The sequence below is a fragment of the Plecotus auritus genome (genome assembly GCF_963455305.1).
Source record: "Plecotus auritus genome assembly, chromosome: 12".
NCBI classification, from domain to species: domain Eukaryota; kingdom Metazoa; phylum Chordata; class Mammalia; order Chiroptera; family Vespertilionidae; genus Plecotus; species Plecotus auritus.
This window is the reverse complement of record NC_137778.1, coordinates 3,776,742-3,795,590: the sequence shown is the minus strand read 5'-3', so window position 1 is coordinate 3,795,590 and position 18,849 is coordinate 3,776,742. Positions and strand designations below refer to the sequence as shown.

General features: G+C 50.6%; 1 protein-coding gene across 1 annotated transcript in view; it reads left to right on the top strand.

The window, feature by feature from the left end:
• The window catches only part of ADCY10 (adenylate cyclase 10), a gene marked incomplete at its 5' end in the record, with an annotated part of 56,884 nt that extends 42,066 nt beyond the window's left edge, over positions 1–14,818 (top strand). Inside the window, 11 exons of the mRNA XM_080648304.1 lie at positions 256–487; positions 2,081–2,188; positions 2,652–2,827; positions 4,407–4,563; positions 7,809–8,013; positions 8,092–8,188; positions 8,684–8,799; positions 10,060–10,177; positions 11,814–12,009; positions 13,601–13,789; positions 14,329–14,818. Of these exons, the coding sequence (XP_080504430.1) occupies positions 256–487; positions 2,081–2,188; positions 2,652–2,827; positions 4,407–4,563; positions 7,809–8,013; positions 8,092–8,188; positions 8,684–8,799; positions 10,060–10,177; positions 11,814–12,009; positions 13,601–13,789; positions 14,329–14,490 (1,756 nt within the window). The 3' untranslated portion in view covers positions 14,491–14,818. The remainder of the gene's footprint in view (positions 1–255; positions 488–2,080; positions 2,189–2,651; positions 2,828–4,406; positions 4,564–7,808; positions 8,014–8,091; positions 8,189–8,683; positions 8,800–10,059; positions 10,178–11,813; positions 12,010–13,600; positions 13,790–14,328) is intronic.
• Positions 14,819–18,849: the final 4,031 nt, after the last annotated feature.

The following is an 18,849-nucleotide window of genomic DNA, read 5'->3' as shown; positions in this document are numbered from 1 at the left end:
GAAGGGTCTCAGGTTCCATTCTGGTCAAGGGCACCTACCTGGGTTGCAGGCTCAATCCCCGGCCCCAGTCGGGGGGCAGCCAATCCATGTGTCTCTCTCACATCGATGTTTCTCTTTCTCTGTCTCTCCCCCTCCCTTCCACTCTCTCTAAAAATCAGTGGGAAAATATCCTCGGGTGAAGATTAACAGCGACAACAACAAAAGCTATTCTGTGTCTGCGTGTAATTACTCCTCTTTATTTCTGCATTTGGACAGTTTCGAAGAAATAAGAGAAAAGATGCTGAATTTCTTTGACATCATTATAGCAAAAATGAGGCCGTCTCAGGAAGACATCATCCCCTTGGAGTCGTGCCAGTGCGAGGAGATCCTGGAGGTGGCCGTCATGCCGCTGGCCTACCATTTTCTGGCTCTGGGAGAAAACAGCAAAGCCTTGTATTACTTCCTCGAGGCCGCGTCCGCGTATCTCATCTTGGAGGATAACTACATGGTAAGCTGCTCCCACCCCGCTCTCCTCCGGGAGCCCGAGGCAGCGGAGTGGGAACAGAGGGGAGCACAGCGCTCCACTCCTCATGTTCCTGCTACCCGCCAGCACCCCTTCCTTTGACAATCAATTGCTCAGACAGGAAATTGAGAAAAAAAGTTGTCTAACCAGTTTGGCTCAGTGGATAGAGCACTGGCCTGCGAACTGAGGGGTCCCAGGTTCAATTCCAGTCAAGGGCATGTACCTTGGTTGTGGACACATCTCCCGTAGGGGGTGTACAGGAGGCAGCTGATTGATGTTTCTCTCTCATCGATGTTTCTAACTCTCTATCCCTCTCCCTTCCTCTCTGCAAAATATCAATAAAATATATTTTTAAAAAAATAGTGAGGACAAATTGCAAATAGCATTATGCGTCATTTGTAGAAACCTGCCGTGAATTGTCTATCTATATTTGTGGAGGGTGGGCATATGTAACTCCCAAAAGGATGCAGAGAGGACGCATGGCGTCTCTGCCTCAGACTCCCCGGATCGGCCAGCTTCACAGCCCTGAGGAGCCAGGCCTGCATCTCTGGCCCGCAGGTGGCCTGCCCCATAGCTTACAGCCAGCAGCCAGCCGCTGTCTGCCACAGCAGGCCAACCAACCCTCGCACCTTAGATTTGCCTAACATTTAAAATTAAACCCTTCCCAATGTCAGAAAGCCCCAGTTCTCTCAAGTATGTATGTTAAGAATGAAAGTCTCCTCGGCACACTTGATACACACATGTAGGCCGGGGGGACATGGCCAGTGAGTCCCAGGAAGACAAGGTTTGGGGAGCCCTGGGACCAACTTGCTAAACCTGTAGGGAGTGAAATGCCAGGAAGACAAGGATAGGATGCTGAGCTCAGAGCAAGGTTCCAGAATGTGCCATTCGCATCCTTCTCTCCAAAAGTCTGGTAAGACCAGGGCTGGCCACACACTCCTGTCTCCCTCCTGCCTCCCACTCACGTCCCTTCAGCTGCATGAGACTTGGGGAGAGGAGCTTTCGTGCTTCACCTCTTCTAGTCTGACCTGCCTTGGTGGTCACATGTGCCAGGACTCCCCTGTCTAACGATGTCGTAAGAGGTTGAAGAGGAAGTGAGGAGAGTTGCTCAGGCCTTTCCTTCCTCTTCCATTTCCCCAAAGATGGCCCTGGAAAGGGACATGGGGATGAGGCATAACTGGTCCCAACAGCAGACCAGCTTCTCGCAGGTGTGGGGCTGCGTCAGGGCCATGAATGTGTTGTTGGAAATAAGGGAGGTTGGGGATGGAAGTACTCAGAGGAGAAATTTCAGGTAAGGGGACTGATGTGACAACCTGAAGATGCAGAGATTTCTAGATTCATCCTCTAGAATGAGTGATCCAGTGAACAGAGATGGGCATGAAAGTGGCCCCTATCTTCAGCTGGTGTTACCCATCCTGTTCCTGTCTAGACTTTGGAGGCCCTGTCTAATCAGGAGTGGGGGTGGAGGTGGAGGGGAGACCTGAAGTGGCCCCCGGTTCTCCCCCTTCAGTGGAGTCTGGGGTGATGGCCCCTCTGTGGTCTGGGTCCCTGATGACTCAGCACCTCCGATCTTTGCAGGCATATACATATTTGAATGAGGGAGAGAGGTTGCTGAAAATCCTCAAGAAGGAAAAGTCTTGGAGTCATACTTTTGAGTCTGCCACCTTCTATGGCCTCAAAGGTCAGGTAAGAAACCATTAAAAACATAATTTTTCTGTGATTTTCCATTGGTGCTGTACCTAGAAGAAGTAGACACCACCCCTGTACTTTGTACAACCTCCCCATCCTCTACCCCAGTTCCTTTTCCAAGACTCCAGAACCCCAAGCGCCAGGACTCAAACCTCACCATCACTTGCCAGCAGCAAGGTCTTCCTTGTCTTTCTTGATATTGTTATGAAATGTCCTAACAGACCCCCAAAATGGGCATGAATGGGTAAACATATTCTCTGAGGTAAATGATTCACACCAAAAATGCTAAATGCTAGTCATTCAACCATCCTTCCACGCACACATCCAAGAAACACCACTATGCACAGGGCAGTTACTCTTGGGCCATAATTGACCATCTTCTGATTAAAATCCCAAAAGGCTGTATTGTTGGAACAAACCCACTAAGACCAGAATCACTGCTTTCCCTCCTCTCCTGTAGGTCTGTTTTAACATGGGCCAGATGGTACTTGCCAAGAAAATGCTGAAGAAGTCACTGAAGCTCCTCAACCGAACTTTCCCTTTCAGCTTCATCTCCATGTTTTTCTATATCCATGTTGAGAAAAACAAACATCATTATTATATGAATCAGCAAACCCCAGAGAGCTCACCTCCAGGGTAAGGGAAGGAGCCGGGGAGAGCTGGGTTCTTGTCTCACTCCCCGGAGGAGGGAGGTCTACACATACACCAGTGGCCAGACCCCAAAACAGTTGTGGAGGTTGGACATCTGAGATCAGGGTGCCAGCATGCTTGGGCAAGGGCCTTCTTGGGGTCACAAACTTCTCAGTGTGTCCCTATGTGGTGGAAGGGGCTGGGGGGCTCTGTGGAGCTCATAATAACACGAGCCCCACTCCAGAAGGGCTCCACCCTCATGGGGTTCAGATTCAACAGATGAATTTAGGGGGATGCATACAGACCATGGCAGAATGTAGTTGTTAAAATTAGGCAGTTCCTCCACTGAGCTGAGACTCAGCCACCAAGAGCAGCATGCAGTGGAGGAAATGACATGCTGGACGGGCTGGGCTGGAGGTGGATGAGTGTGGGTCCTAGCTGTGTGACTCTGAGTCTCACCTTCTGCTTATGTAAAATGGGGTTAATTATAGTCAAACCTTGGTTCTCAAACGTCTCCCATCTCAAACAACTTGCTTCTCAACCAGACAGCCCTTTCATGCTGATACCTATATATCAGTGACATGTGTCTCAGGTGACAGACAGAGGAGAGAATGTGTGAGTATGAGTTAGTTTACTGATAAATCTCATGTTGTTAACATCTCAGGAAATTGTGCTGTGAAAATTTTTGTGTTTTCTTGCTGCTTATTATTAAACTAGAGGCCCAATGCACAAAGATTCATGCAAGAATGGGCCTTCCTTCCCCTGGCTGCTGGCACCACCTTCACTTGCCTGGAGCCCCCTTTCTGCCTTCCCACACTGCCCAGAGGCCCTGAGCATCTGGGGCAGTGCTGAAGGCCTGCATTGTCACCAAGGCAACAATTCAGGCGTCCCGCCCCGCCCCTGGCTGCTCGGTGCCTGTGTATGCAAATTAACCAGCCATCTTTGTTGGGTTAATTTGCATACTCACTCCTGATTGGCTGGTGGGTGTCACGAAGGTACGGTCAATTTGCATCTTTCTCTTTTATTAGTGTAGATACGTACAGTAAATTTCCATGGGTCCTGAGAAGGTTAGTGACAGCAGCAAAGTGAAAGGAAAACTGTGAGAACAACGATAGAGCTTAGACATGCACTGCATGTAAGAAAGGTTAAAGCGGTGACTCATTCAGGGTCTGGAACAGATGAATTCAATTCACATTCTTTCTAATGGGGGAAAATAATGCTTCGGTTTTTGAACAAATCACTTCTCAAACTGCCTTCTGGGATGAATTAGGTTTGAGAACTGAGGTTCCACTGTACTTCACCCTTCCGTACATGACATCTGGTTGTCATCAGAATCAAATGTGGTTAAATGATAAAAGTGTGTTTTTAAGTAGCTTCCCTTAAATACCAATGACCAGACTGCCGATTTACATAAATAACCTTAATCCTCACAAGGTCGGTATTCTAGTGCCCATTTTGCAGCAAAGAACGTGTGTTCAGAACACTGATGTGCTGCTGGGAGGGGCGGCCAGAACCTGCGCTCCCTGCAGCGAGGGGCGGTGCTGACCCCTTCCTCTGTGACCCCCGCCCGCCCTCCCTCTCGCAGGAAGAAGCAGCTGGCGGAACTGCACCAGCAGGTCAACTGCTTCTCCCTGCTATGGAAGATCTACAGCTTGAACTACTTTTTTCACTACAAGTACTACGCCTACCTGGCAGCTCTGATGGAAATGAACACTGCCCTGGAAACACAAGATGACTTCCAGGTAGGGGGCTTTGTAGCTGCTTTTTAAATTTCTGCATCTCATTTGGCGAGACAAGTCTGGCCCGAGCCAGTCGGGTCTCAGAATCACGCGGACCAATACCAGCCTCCTGCAGGCCTGCTCTGAGGCCAGCGGTTCAGCACTCTGCTCCCAGGGTCCCTTATACGCCTAATGATTCTCGAGGACCTCAAAATAGCTTTTATTTCTATGGGTTGTAGCTATGATATTATGATATAAGAAACAAAAGCAGATATTTAAAAATATTTTTAAAATAATAAATCCATTACATATTAACACAATTAACATTTCCATAGGGGGGGAAAAGTATTTCTCTAAACAAAAAATTTAGTGAGAAGAGTGGCATGTGCTAAATTTTTGCAAATACCTTAATGCCTGACTTTCTGGAAGACAGATTCTCACTCGGCTTGTTGCAGAATTTACCAGGCGACCGGAAAACACACAGTGGGTGCTCAGAAGATTCAGGAAAAACCCTTTATTTGCAGATGTACTAGGACGGTGACTCAGGGGAGTCGGTTTCCAAAGCCTGAGCACCGAATGCGGAGGGTCTCTCCCCTGTATCCCCTTGGTTTCTCTGTCCCCCCAAATGCGGACCAGGCTTCCAAACTTTTCTCGGGCTTTGCAGTCCCTCTGTGGGTTGGGGTGGGGGAAGTGAGATTACACCCAAAGGCCTGGCCTGGGTGGTGCCAGTGACCTCCCCTCTGGCTAAGCTGTTAAATTCTTGGTTTGTGGCCCTTGTAAACTGGGAGTATTTAGGAAAACAGATTATTGCCTAAGGAAGGGGCAGTGACTTAATGATAGGCTAACAAGAATGTGCATTAAGATACTGGTTACTGGCACAGGTTCAGATTGCTAGTCCCTCCCTCCCAGGTTGTCCCCTATATTCTCCCTCAGGCTCCCACCTTGCTCCCTCACACCTCTCTCCCTTGGAAAACGCTATGTACCTGTGAGAGAATGAGGGTGCAAAAGGAAAGTGCCAAATCATGACTCACGTGTCAAAGACTTTACCGACTCACTAATTAATGAGAGAGCTAGTAAAAGTTACCACTGGGTCCAAGGAGAATTCCATTTATGAAAGGATGTGACAAATCTAATCAAAGGGTAATCATCACTGTGTTCCACCTCCGTTTCCATTTCCATGAGAAAGTCGCTGGCGTCAGTTTCCTGCGCATCCGGAGTTGTACAATAGCCCGGAGACAGGGACGAGCAGAGACAGCAGTCCTGGGAGCCGGACAGGACACCCACTAAGTTCCGTGGTTGTCCCCTCGCCCATTTTGAACTTTCACTATTTTTCCCAACACAAAATGCCTTAATATTAAGAAATCAGCTTTGACCTCTGTGTGTCCTCCCTGAAAGGGTCTCAGGGACCACACAGGGAGAAGCCCTAGTCTAGGTCATAAACTGGCAAGTCCTTGATTAGATGGAGAAAACTCCAGGTCACATGATCAAGAAATGATTAAGCTCAGGGGTTAGAGCATCGGCCCACTGACTGAAGGGTCTTGAGTTTGATTCCTGATCAAGGGCGTGTACCTCAGTTGCAGGTTTGATCCCTGGTCCCGGTTAGGGTGCATGTGGGAAGCAACCAATTGATGTGTCTCTCTCACATCAATGTTTCTCTCTCCCTCCCCATCTCCCTCTCCTTCACTCTCGCTAAAAAAATCAATGGAAAAAATATCCTTGGGTAAAGATTAAAAGATAACTGATTAAGCTAAATCCAGCTCATCTAATCAAAGAGACCCGGTTCCTTTATAAAAGTACATCAAGTCTGGGCTCCTGGAACTGTCATCCCTTCTCGGAGCCATCAGTTACTGTGTGAAATGGTGCGGAGCACTGTACATGTGGGATGATTAAATTCCACCATTAGTTCCTTTCAGGAGGCCAGAGTACGCAAGAATTTATAAGGCCCATCAGATTGGGGCCTCTGCCTGTGCCCTGTAATCCTCTCCTAGCTCCCCGGCCCCCAAGGGCCACTTTTGGTTGCTCAGACATCTAAGCTCAGTCGTCTAAGGGTCTCTGCACTGGTTGTCTCCTTGGCCTGGAGTGCTCATCCTGTGACCTTGGCTGGGCTCTCTACTTTGCAGCTTGAAGGTCGCCTCCTCAGTGATGCCTTTCTTGATCCCCTCACCCATTCACTGTCTAGCCTGTCACCCTATTTTAGTGGCTCATTACTGCCTGACGTTCTTTTTCGCTCCTTAGTTAGTGTGTGGCCTGTGTGCCCCCTACCAGTGTGTCAACTCTGTGAGAGCGAGCGGGTGCCTTGCTGTTGTCTTGTTCAGTGCTGAGCTCCGAGTACTGGTGCTCAACAAGTGTTTATTGAATGAAATGCTTTACTTCTCCGATAGGTTTGGGGCTTTCTCCTAAAAACGTGGTGGAGTTGGGGGGCAGTGGAGGGTAAGATGGAAAAGTCAAAACTGAAAACTGAGTCAATAGACACTGTTAAGGAGATGGCTGTGCCTAAGGGCAGAACAGCTGGGGACGTGCTCCCCCGTGTTCACACGCAGGTGAGGCGGTGAGTGCAGCAGCACAGAAGGAATGAGTGTGAGCTTAGCTAGACCCACCTGCCTGGGTGTGACCACCTGCGAGCCACGTGCCTCCAGGCGTGACATTTTCCCAGGAAGTGAAGCAGTTGGACTGTGTTCTCTTGGCCCCAATCCAGGCAGCCCCAGACTTTACTGCAGTTTGGACTTCTCATTGCCCAACAGCCCTCTCTCATCCACTACCACTTCTGGCCATCCTACCCTCCTGGTAGCGCCATTTGAAACATGCTCTAATAAAGCAAACCAGCCTTTCTTTTTTATTAAGTTACAAAAATGGTACGTGCCTGTCATAACACATTAAACAGAAATGCATAAAGTGAAAAGTAAAGTCTCTCTTCTCCCTCTAATCTGTTGTCCAGCCCCAACAAGGGGTAATTACTATTTACACTTGGGGGTGAGTCCTTCCTGGCTCTTTGCCATGTGATCACATAGCCACACATATAAGCCATTGCTTTTATTTTTTCACAAAAGTGGAAATTCTTGTTAAGGCCTCTGTGGCAAGAGGGGCCATCAAGCTTGTCCTGGGTGGTTTGGGGAAGAGGTGGCAGAAACCCAGTTTAATTTCTGTACCAAAGCCCAGGGCGTGGCCAGGTGGCCAGTTCCATTCTCCAGCAGATACTGGGCAGCTTCTCCCAGCTGCCTGCAGGGGCTCCATCTCGGTCTTGCCCTTCTCTCCCCCATCTGCCATTTCAGATCATCAAGGCTTACCTGGACTACTCACTGCACGAACAGCTGGCCAGCCAGAACAGCATGTGGTACAAATACGAAATCATGGCCATGGAGATGATCTTAAACCTACCCCTGAAAGCAGAGGGCATTGAGATCATGGCATACATGGCCGACACACTGGGCGCCAACAAGTTCTTAATGGGTCATTTGGACTTGGCCATTGACTTAGGTAAGGGCTAGCTGAGCCAGACAGGACACGCAAATATAAGTGACACCGAGAAATCTACTGAAATTGTTTTCTCCTCAGGCTCTCGGGCCCAGAAGATGTGGGGACTGCTCCGGAATCCCTACAAACAATACAGGGTCCTCTGCTGGCTCAGTAGAAGTCTTTGCCTGAAAATCAGGTATTTATCTTAAAGCATTTTCCAAAATTAGGGGGAGGAAGCCATAGTGATTGAGTGTTCTGGGCTAACTACCCTGGCCATCAGGTGGGTTAGGGAGGAAGCTGTGCAGCAAGATGACGTCACTTATCTCATCATCCTTTGGAAACCAATGCTCGTCCCCAGAATTCTTCCACACTTAGCTTCTCTCTGTGCTCTGGCCAGTGACTGGAAGAGGATCAGATAGCCATCCCCACCGTGGGCATCAGAGGGAGGGAACAGGAAAAGCCTCCTGGGGAAGCGATGCCCAGAGACTAGCAGCCAGGACCAGAGGCCCGAGGTGGCTTGAGCCTGGTCACCGCAATGTGGAGGCCCACGAAAGCACAATGTGAACGAGTCGACTGGAGATTTAGGGGTGGGTTTGAAGCTTTAGGGTTGCATTTGGTCCTGAAGTACCGGGCAGGACTGAGACTGGGCCAGAACCGGGCTTGATTCTCTTCTCCCTGAATCTGACCTCAGGCACAAGCAGCTGATCCAGGTGCTGGGGTGGCTGTGGGACCTCTCTGTAACGGAAGAGCACATCATCAGCAAGGCCTTCTTCTACTTCATCTGCCTGGACATCATGCTTTACTCTGGTGAGCCTGGCTTTGGGGTCTTCAAGGGAGTGGGGGTGTGACACTCGTGTTGGAGTGGTGTGGCAGTGGTCAGCGCTGGGGCTCCGGGTCACTAGGTTTCTGGCTGGAAAGAGGAGAGGATAGGAAAGAGGAGAGCCCGGTGTTAGGAGGTGAGAGCCATCTGGAAGGGGCAAGGATTGTGAGGCCAGCAAGGAAGAGAATTCAGTCTGGAGGATGCTGTCGGCCATAAGCTGCCAGTTAGTGTCCCATCAATTCACACACAAGTGACAGTGTCGCTATGTGTCTTTAAATAAGGTATTTAATTACTCAGGATATACGGAGTAATGTCAGGTTGAGAGTGAAGGGTAGGATTGCTGAGGGTGGGAGTTCCGGGCACTGGCAGCTGCTGGTGATTTGGAAAACAAATCCGATAACCTGCAGGTTCCCCCAAGTGGGCAGCGCTCAGGGCACATGTTAAATCAGAGGGGCCCCTGGGTTGGGCTTCCTCACCGGGTTTGGAAGGTGCAGCAGATACTGCTGCGGACCCGAAGGGTGGGTGGGAGACAGGCAGACCCAGGCGGCACTCAGCCAACTTCTGGGGCTCGAGCAGGGAGAGCTGGTTTGTACCCTGCTCCTGCCTGGTTGGCCCTGGGGAAGTGAGTCATGTCTACACACATATACATGAAAGCTGGGCTCGGCCACCACGGGCAGAACAGCAATGTGGCTGTGGCAATCCACAGGTGTCTCTGTGTCAGGCCACTCTGACACCTTCTGTTGATCTTGGGTATCCTATCTAATAAAGAGGGGATATGCAAATTGACCATCACTCTGTAACAAAATGGCTGCGCCCACACGGGCAGGGATTCCATAATAGAAGATGGCTGCGCCCACAGCAGATGTGGGGATCCCGTAACACAAGATGGCTGCACCCACAGTGGAGGCTGAGTTCCCGTAACGAGCCTTAAGGAGCAATCAGCAGGGACCTGAGGCTGCACTCCCCACCTGGTGGGGCGTGACAGGGGACCTCAGGCCATGCCCCCCACCATGCGGGGCTTGACAGGGGACCTCAAGGTGTGCCCCCTGGCCCCGGCCGGGGGACCTCAAGACACACTCCCCGCCCCGGCGTCAGGCCAGGTGACTAGCGCACTGGGTCAGTAGCGATTTATAAATACCCGAGTCCCCCTGGACTCACAAAGAAACCGGAGGTTCGGCCTCTCTCCACGGTGGGAAGTTCCCTGAGAGCAACCTTCCCTCAGCAGAGCTCTCCCATCTCTCTCTCAGGGTTTGTTTACAGGACGTTCAGCGAGTGTCTGGAATTCATCCAGGAAAACGAGGACAACAGGATCCTCAAGTTCCAGAGCGGGATCCTCCTGGGACTGCACTCGTGTGTGGCGATCTGGTAACCATGGGCTGCCTGTCACTAAACCCCCAACTCTGAACCCATTCAGTCCCGCAGAAGAGTTCTTTGAGATTTATTTTTTTAAAAAGAAAGTAAAAGTATTTATAAATCATCCCTGAGACAGATAGAAGGCATCAGTGGCCTGACACTGAGACACCAGGGAATCACCTGCTAGTCTGTGCCCCTCCCCCAAGGCGGGAAAGAGATGCTGCCTCAGTTGTAGGCAAGGCAACCAGCATCGCCTATGCACGTGTTACGCTGTGGTGCTCTGGAGCCAGAGGAAAGAACACTTGCCCCCAAGGAGGGCTGAGGTTGAGGGAGACTAATAAAGGGCAGCACTTGCCCCTCCCCAAGATCTAATCATGCCGACAAATGTTGTTGGAGCTGGTGTTGGAGGGTGTGGCTGATAGCTGCAAGCGAGTGGGCCTAATGTTGAACTCAGCAGTGGGCAGTTCTTGAAAGCTACTGTTTCTCCGCTCGCCGTGGGCATCACTGGCTCTCAAGGTGGAGGGGTGGGTACTGAGCTCCACCTGCCTCATACTTCTCCCAAAGTCTGCAATAAACGTATCATCGGAGGAGGGAGGGAGGCTGGGAAGGGGCATGGAGCTGTGTGCCAGTGAGGGCCGTCACATCAAGGCAAGTTCAGGGGTGAGGGAGAAACAGTCCCGTACCCCGCTAATCCAGTGAGCCTGAGGCTTGATCCTTTGCCCCATTGTCTAGCTCAGCAAGCCTGCAGCCATGGCCTTGGTTTCAAGGCAATAGACTAGTAAGGCTCAGAGCATCATGGAACTCCTTCCCTAGCTATCCCCAAGACTGGAAGGCATTCCTGCTCCACTTCCCAGCTCAAATTACATGTGCAGCCATGTTGCCCGGTATTGAGAGATGCCAGGAAGAGGTTAAATGACAATATGGAGACATTGCTATGCAAAGTGCCACAAACTAGAGCTGTTCCAAAAGTGAATAGCGATCTCCTCTTATCAGAATGCCAGGGGAGAAGTTAAAGCCCCCAAATGAATTACCCTTGCCAATTAAAGTCCAAAGAGATTAAAGTTCAAAGTCAAATTAACTTGCCTACATGAGTTCAAGTTCAAGGAATCTGAAGTCCAAAAGTCGTCCTAATTTATTATTCTACTCTGCACAGCTCTTTCAACAGCTGCGGCCTTGGCATCCCCCGGAGAGCTTATAACACAGAGTCCTGGTCCATCCCCAGTCTGCTTGATGCAGCAGAGCTGAATTGGACCAGAAAGCCTGCATTTCTACGGAGCATCCACCTGACCCTGATGATGCCAATCTGTGGCCCACACTTTGAGTAGTACTGGCTAAGGCCACCTCTCTATGGGTTTGGAGCAATGTCTTCAAGCCCTAGAAGTTATAGCTCCAAGTGTCTGATTGGCTTCACTTCTTAGAGTTCAAAGAGTTAAATCAATGGTGGCTAATAAGGCCAGAGTGTCCCCAAGGATTCTATTAATCTCAAACCATCAAAACATCCTATTCTTCCCTTGTCCATACCACATAGCGTCCCCCGGCGGGCTTCCAGAAGCCCACGTGCTGGGACCACCTCAGGAGCGACCAATTTGAGAACTGCGCCCATTCCAAGGCTGACACCGACTTTCTTTGTCTTTCTGTGGCGGCGCAGGTATGCCAGACTCCAGGAGTGGGACGACTTTCAGATATTTTTCAATAAAACGAAAAACCTGGTGCCAAGAAGGACGCCCACAGCTCTTTACTTCCAAGGGATCTGCAGGTACATGGAGGCCCAGGTCCTGCACCTTCAGAAGCAAATCGAAGGGCAGTCTGAGTACGCGCAGGACAGCGGCGTTGAGCTGCTCAAGGTGAGGCTGCCCTCTGGTCTCCTGAGCGGGTTTCTGTCTTCCTCCGGGGACCATGGCTCACGTACCTCCATACTGTAAGCACCCCCACAAGCTTTCTGGAGAGCACTCCGGCCAAATGCCTGCCTGTCTTCACACTATTTGTCCCAGCAGTGCTTCCGGGAACTGTCCCAAGGCAAACAAAAATCTATCTATGGAGATGCTGATCTCAGAACACTAGGAGAAAGCAAACACTCATACACCCTTCAAAAACAATGCATTACCTTGGGGATGGTACCTTTAAACATGGGGCATTTCATATTTTAAGAATCCGAATTTCTGATCCTTCTTTTAAAACCTGGAGTAGATGGCAACCCGAGGCCCTCACTCCTGAAGGGCAGCTATTGGCTGGACTTGACAAGGTGACACTTAGGGCACACTTTCTCCAGGGGGAGGTGACCCCCACTGCTGCTTAGCGACATCAGCCTGCTTACCTGCGTCACCTGCCTGGCTCCTGTCAATGTTTCAATCCATGAGCCCTGATGTAAAGGAACCATGTCATTGACAAATGTTCATAACAGGATGTTAAGTGAGAAAAACAATGTTACCCTGCCATGTGATTAGAATGATCCTAACTGTGGTGGGTGTAAGAGTGTGTGTGAGCATGTTTGTGAGTGTGTGAGCCTGTGTGAGAGTGAGTGTGTGTGTGAATGTATGTGAGTGTGTGTGAGTGAGCATGTGTGTGTGTGTGTGTGAGTGTGTGTGAATGTGTGTGAGTGTGTATGAGTGAGCATATGTGTGAGACTGTGTGTGTGTGTGTATGTGTGTGTGAGAGAAAGAGAGAGAGAGAGTATAATAGTGAGAAAGTGTGAACCCAAATTATTTCCTTCTGGGTGCCAGGGTTATGGGTGATTCTTACATTTTTTGTTCTTCTTTTCATTTCCCCCCGGAAATCTTAAACAATCAACTTATATTGCTTTGGTAATCAAAAGAAGACCTATTTTTTACAAAGTGTTGTGGGAAGGGCTGATGAGCTGTGAGGTCACCCCCTTTGCCAGGGGCAGGACCTCTGTGGACACCTGGAATTGGAAGAAGACATGAGTAGCTGGAGGCGGATGGGAGAGACTTGATTGCAGACCAAGTAGCCATTGCACACACAGGAGCCCTCAGACAAAGCAGTTCTTGCTAACAAGTAGCAAACACAAAGCAGCCTCGCACTGGCTGGTCAGAAACATGCTTTTATACCAACTCCGACTAAAGCGGCTTCTTGCCAAATAGTGATACCAGCATCTGGGCTATAGAAAGGTGCACCTGCACAGTGCGAGCCGGAAAACCGCCGGGCCATTGCCTTCCCCTGCAGGTAGCAAACGGCCTTGAACCTTTGAACATCCAGTGGACTCTGCTTAGGTCCCCACGTGAGTCCACCCATTTCACACTCTGGGTCTGGGTCGACCACCTGCCATTCGTCATCTTACCTCCACCCCTTCCCATGTCGGTCTCGGTAGCATATGTTTTCCTTGATGGCTCTGTCCTTGAACTGTCCCCAAATCGTCTGTGGAGGGAACACTGCAGCCACGGACCGCTCCGGGACTCTGACATGCTGGCTCTTCCTCAGAACTTGGAGAGCACGGTGGCTCAGAACACCACGGGCCCCATCTTCTTACCGAGGATGTACCACCTGATGGCCTACGTGTGCATACTCATGGGCGACGGGCAGAACTGTGACCTCTTCCTGAATACAGCCCTGCAGCTCGCGGAGAACCATGGGAACATGCTGGAGACGTGCTGGCTGAGCCTGAACAGGGTGAGTGCCAGCAGCCAGCAGGCTGTGTGTGTGTGTGTTGGCGGGGGGTGGGGAGTGGGGGGACGACGCTCACCCTTCTGAGAAGCTGGGAGCTGAGCGCTGAGGTTTTGAGGGTGTGGGAGGCCTCGGGAGTCTTACTGCGAGGGGTGACATGTCCATAGCTCAGGCATGTGCACCTCCTCTTCCCCTCCAAGCTCCCTTGGGCCCTCCTCCTCCAGAGCCCTTGAGCCAGACCGTGGCCCCTCTCTTGTGGCCCTCACCACTTTCAGTTTGTGTGACATTTGAGTGCATATCTCTTCTTCCCCCTGAGAAGCAAAAACCACACTCAGTACCAAGCACAGTGCCTTCTGCTCGGGGTCAGTGGAATAATGAATGAGAGTACACGTCACCATGTTTATTTACAGTCCTGTGTCAGCAGTTTGGGCAGAAAATTCATTCTTCATGACTCCCCATAGTTTTAAAAGCCCAGAGTTATTTGAGCCCGGATCTCACTGGCCAGGGAGCACTGACCGGGCCTGTGTTCTCTTTGCCCCTCTCAGGAATGGTGGTACTCAAACTCTGACCTAAACAAGGACCAGTGGCTACAGACAGCTCTGAACCTCCCCACGTGGGAAAATATCTTATCCGGCAAGGTAAACATGCAGGACATTCAGAAAAACAAGTTCCTCATGAGAGTGAACATCCTGGACAATCCTTTCTAATGTTGCCTGAGAGAGAAGAGATTTTAGTGACTCGTCCATTACCACCTTCCTCTGGCCAACGCTCCAGGCCCCACACTCCCTCTTCTGTTCACAGAGCCAGGCCTGGTGGCTTCCTCCGCCCGGAGCGTCCACCAGGGCCGCGGGCCAGCGCTCCCTTCCCCCGGCTCCACATGCATGGCCTTCGCCTTTCACGCTGTATTCACTCCCCCTGGTTATTCCAGCCCATGCAGGACTAGCACATGGGGAGACAGTAAAACTGAGATGGAACATGTTGCAACAGATGCGTTTCTAGTTAACCTATTAAACCGAAAATGTTTATTTGTAAATGTCCAGCTGTTCAGTCTTGTGTAGGTAGCACAGGTTTGCAAACAGCAAATTCTCGTCACAGTTTGCGAGGGCGAGACTGGAAGAGACACATTTCGCAAAGCCCTCTCACCACCTGCCCCACTGACTATCTACCGGAGTGACATTTTTTAAGTGGAACTATTAGCCATTTCGATGCGGGCATCTTTTACACGCATAGAGTTTACACCTGTTTATATTTAACAAAGTGGGAGCATGCATGTCCCAGATGTCAGAGACGCTGCCCCGAGCCCTCCTCCGCCGGTCTGTGGGCAGAAGAGCAGCTCTTCCTGGCTTTGGTGCCTCTGAGGACCCCTGGAATCCGTGCCAGTTCAGCCCGGCTCTGCCCCGGAGCTCGCGTCCGGACGCAGGTGGCCTCCTCCGGCAGGTGCACACGGATTTCCCTTTGTTGAGTCCAGTCACTTTCTGATCCTGGAAGGGGGTTCCCCCGATGAGCACACCCCGACTCTCAGTCATTTCCATAGGCAGTGCCCACACAGCGTCCTTTTAACAAGCCAGCATTTCATTGTCCTCCTGCGAAGGGCACAGCTGTGCATTTTTCCTCCTGAGAACGTAACGGAGCTCCAGGAGGGAGGTGGGATGTCCCTGTTGGTACCATGAGGTTAGCACTGAGGCGGGGGCCCTGTCCTCGCTGGGGGCAAGAGGCTAGGAAATGCGAGCTTCGGGCTCTAGCAGGGGCTCCCAGCTCTTCAGCAGAGTCACCGGGCCTCTCTGTTCAGTGCTTGCTCCCCAGGAGATGAAGTCCTCAGTGTGAAGCTGGAACCGGGGAGGGGGCGGCTGGGAGGACAGGTACCCACAAACTCTCCTCCTCCAAAACTTCACAAACGTCTTTCATTTGGTTTATTGGCTTGTAACCAAGTGAAAGCAAGACTGGGCGTGGCTGGAGGAGGCGGTGGAGAGGGCGGCTGCATTGGAAGTGCGAGGATGAGAGTCCAAGGGCTGATGAGAGACAAGGCAGAGGAAGGGGCAAGCAAAGGAGAGAGGGCAGATTAAAGATTTAACCTTCCACGTGTCTGCATCCAGAGGTGCATGCATCAGGCTTTGCAGGAACCCCGGCTATGCCACCAACCAGTTGGTTATGTGACCTCTGCGTCAGTTTCCTCAGGTCTAACCTAAGCAGATTGTGACAAGGTCCTTCCCCTCCCCATCCTGCTGTTATTCCAATGGATGGCGGTGGGTGCATCCTCTTTCTCACCAGCAGATGGCAGCACCCACTGTTTGCTGTGGCCGCCACCCAAGGAAGAGCCAACCTCTCTTAAGCTTCTGTCTTCAGATGCACAGCCTCAGCACGAGCTCTGGGGGGCACTCCAGCTTCCACAGCCCCACCCTCATTCTACTGGAAGCTTCCAGCATCAGGTACTCAGGAGCATCACTTGAGAAGGTAGATTCTGGCTAGAATTCTTTATAGGAGAAGGCAGATAATCCACAAAGGTCTCAGGAGCAGAGAGGAATGGAGACATGACCATCTTTTTTTCCTCTAATATGAGTCTTTGACCTCTTCTCCACTGACCTAGGAACTCCTGGAGGGCAGTCTCCAGCACTATGCCAAGTAAGTGCTCAGAAAGTGTTATGAATTAATGAGCCTATTGAATAACACTTTCTTTTTTTAAAATATTTTTTTTATTGATTTCAGAGAGGAAGAGAGAGGGAGAGAGAGAAACATCAACGATAAGACAGAATCATTGATTGACTGCCTCCTGCATGCCCCACACTGGGGATCGAGCTCAAAACCAAGGCATGTGCCCTTACCGGGAATCGAACCTGACCTCCTGGTTCATAGGTTGACACTCAACCACTGAGCCACGCCAACTGGGCAAAGAACACTTTCAATTGATTATCTCGAGTTAATTCTTAAAGGAACCCTTAGAAGTAGGAATCTAATATTTATCGAACGAGTAAACTATATGGACCCTCATGGAGATCAACAAAAATTACTTAACAGCAGTGGTGGTAGGGTTACAATGCTGAGCAAGAAGCACGCTGCATGGTGGTCACAGGTGTGGGCCTGGGACCTCACTGGATTAGGTCTCCACACTGCGAGTGGCCAGCTGTGTGTCCTCGGGCAAGGCATTTTGCTGCTTTGTGTCTCAGTTCCCTTGTTTATAAAATGGGGATGATTACAATATCCACCTCATAAGGTTGACATGAGTTAATTCAGGTAAAGAACTCCAAATTCTGCTGAGAAAACAAGCAATTAAAATACAGACTAAAAAGGGTACTGCTGGCCGAAACCGGTTTGGCTCAGTGGATAGAGCGTCGGCCTGAGGACTGAAGGGTCCCGGGTTCGATTCCGGTCAAGGGCATGTACCTTGGCTGCGGCACATCCCCAGTGGGAGGTGTGCAGGAGGCAGCTGATCGATGTTTCTCTCATCGATGTTTCTAGCTCTCTATCCCTCTTCCTTCCTCTCTGTAAAAATATCAATAAAATATTTTTAAAAAAGGGTACTGCTGCCCTGGCTGGTTTGGCTCAGTGGATAGAGCGTCAGCCTGTGGACTCAAGGGTCCCAGGTTCGATTCTGGTCAAGGGCATGTACCTTGGTTGCGGGCACATGCCCAGTAGGGAGTGTGCAGGAGGCAGCTGATTGATGTTTCTGGCTCTCTATCCCTCTCCCTTCCCAAAAAAAAGGGTACTGCTGAGGAGGATCCAAGATGGCGGTGTAGGTAAACACCTAAACTGCTGCCTCGCACAACAATTTCAAAACTACAACTAAAAGACAAAACGTCTATCACCCAGAACCACGGGAAAGCTGGCTGAGTGGAAGTTCTACAACTAGAAGGAAAGAGAAAAGAGCATTGAGACGTGCACAAGCGCTGAAAAGCTTAGGTACGGAGGTGCGCGCGATCCAGGCTGGCGGCAGGCATTGCTTTTTTCAACCCGAAAGGAGACAAGCCCCTGATTACTCTGAAATCCAGTTTCTGGGGAGACGCAGGGGACCCAAAGTCCTACGGGGAGAAGCTGGACTGTCTGCCATCGGGTCAGAAAGTGAGGGTGGCATGCTTGCAGGGCTGCGCGCAGGAATAATTGTTTACTGCGCTGGGGCATGGGACGCGGGGATGCGGTCGGAGACGCAGAGCCGGCTAACTGGCAGCCATCACTGTTTGCCTCGCCCTAGCCTAGTGATGCCCTGAGACCCTGCCCCGCACAACCTACAAACCCACCCAAGCTCCAAGCAGCGGCTTTAGCATATGAATGGCCTGCCCTATCGCAGCTTAACCTGCAGCCCGGGTCAGACAGCTCCAAAACCTCCAAACCCCAAGCAAAGAGGAGAAAACTGTAGTTCTCGCTGTACCTCCTGCTGGGTGGCCTCAGACAGTAGCTGACCTGCACCCCAATGGAGAGCCAGAAGCCAGTGTACCTAGTGGTCAGTGTGAGACATGAGATTTCAACTCCTCACATCCATAAGTGACACATTCAAGAGGCAGACTCAGTGAGCACCAAAGCCCCACTGAAACAAGTCCTGCACCATAAGCGTGTCTCCAGCCCAGCACAGCAGTTCTTCCATTATAGACACAGCGGGTCCTCACAGCCAATTGGACTGGAGGTCAATTCCTCCCAGTGTACCAACAGCAATCAAGGCTTAACTACACCAAGACTTTGCACTCAGCCCACAAAGGGGTGTACCAAAGGCGTCCACCTCAGGTGATTGGGGAGGCTGAGCTACTGGCCCCTATAGGTCACCTACCACACAAAGCCACTCCATCAACACAGGGAAGCAGCCAAAATGCGGAGACAAAGAAACATGTCACAAATGAAAGAAATGGAGGAAAGCAAACTACTGGACGACATAGAGTTCAGAACCACATTTATAAGGTTACTCAAGAATCTTCTAAAAACTGCTGAGGATCTTAGTGAGACCTTTAAGGATCTTAATGAGAATGCCAAAAAAGTGGAAAAGGACCAGTCAGAAATTAAGCATACACTGTCTAAAATAAAGAACACACAGAAACTCAACTGTAGATCAACGTACCCCAAGAATCAAACCAAAGATCTGAAAT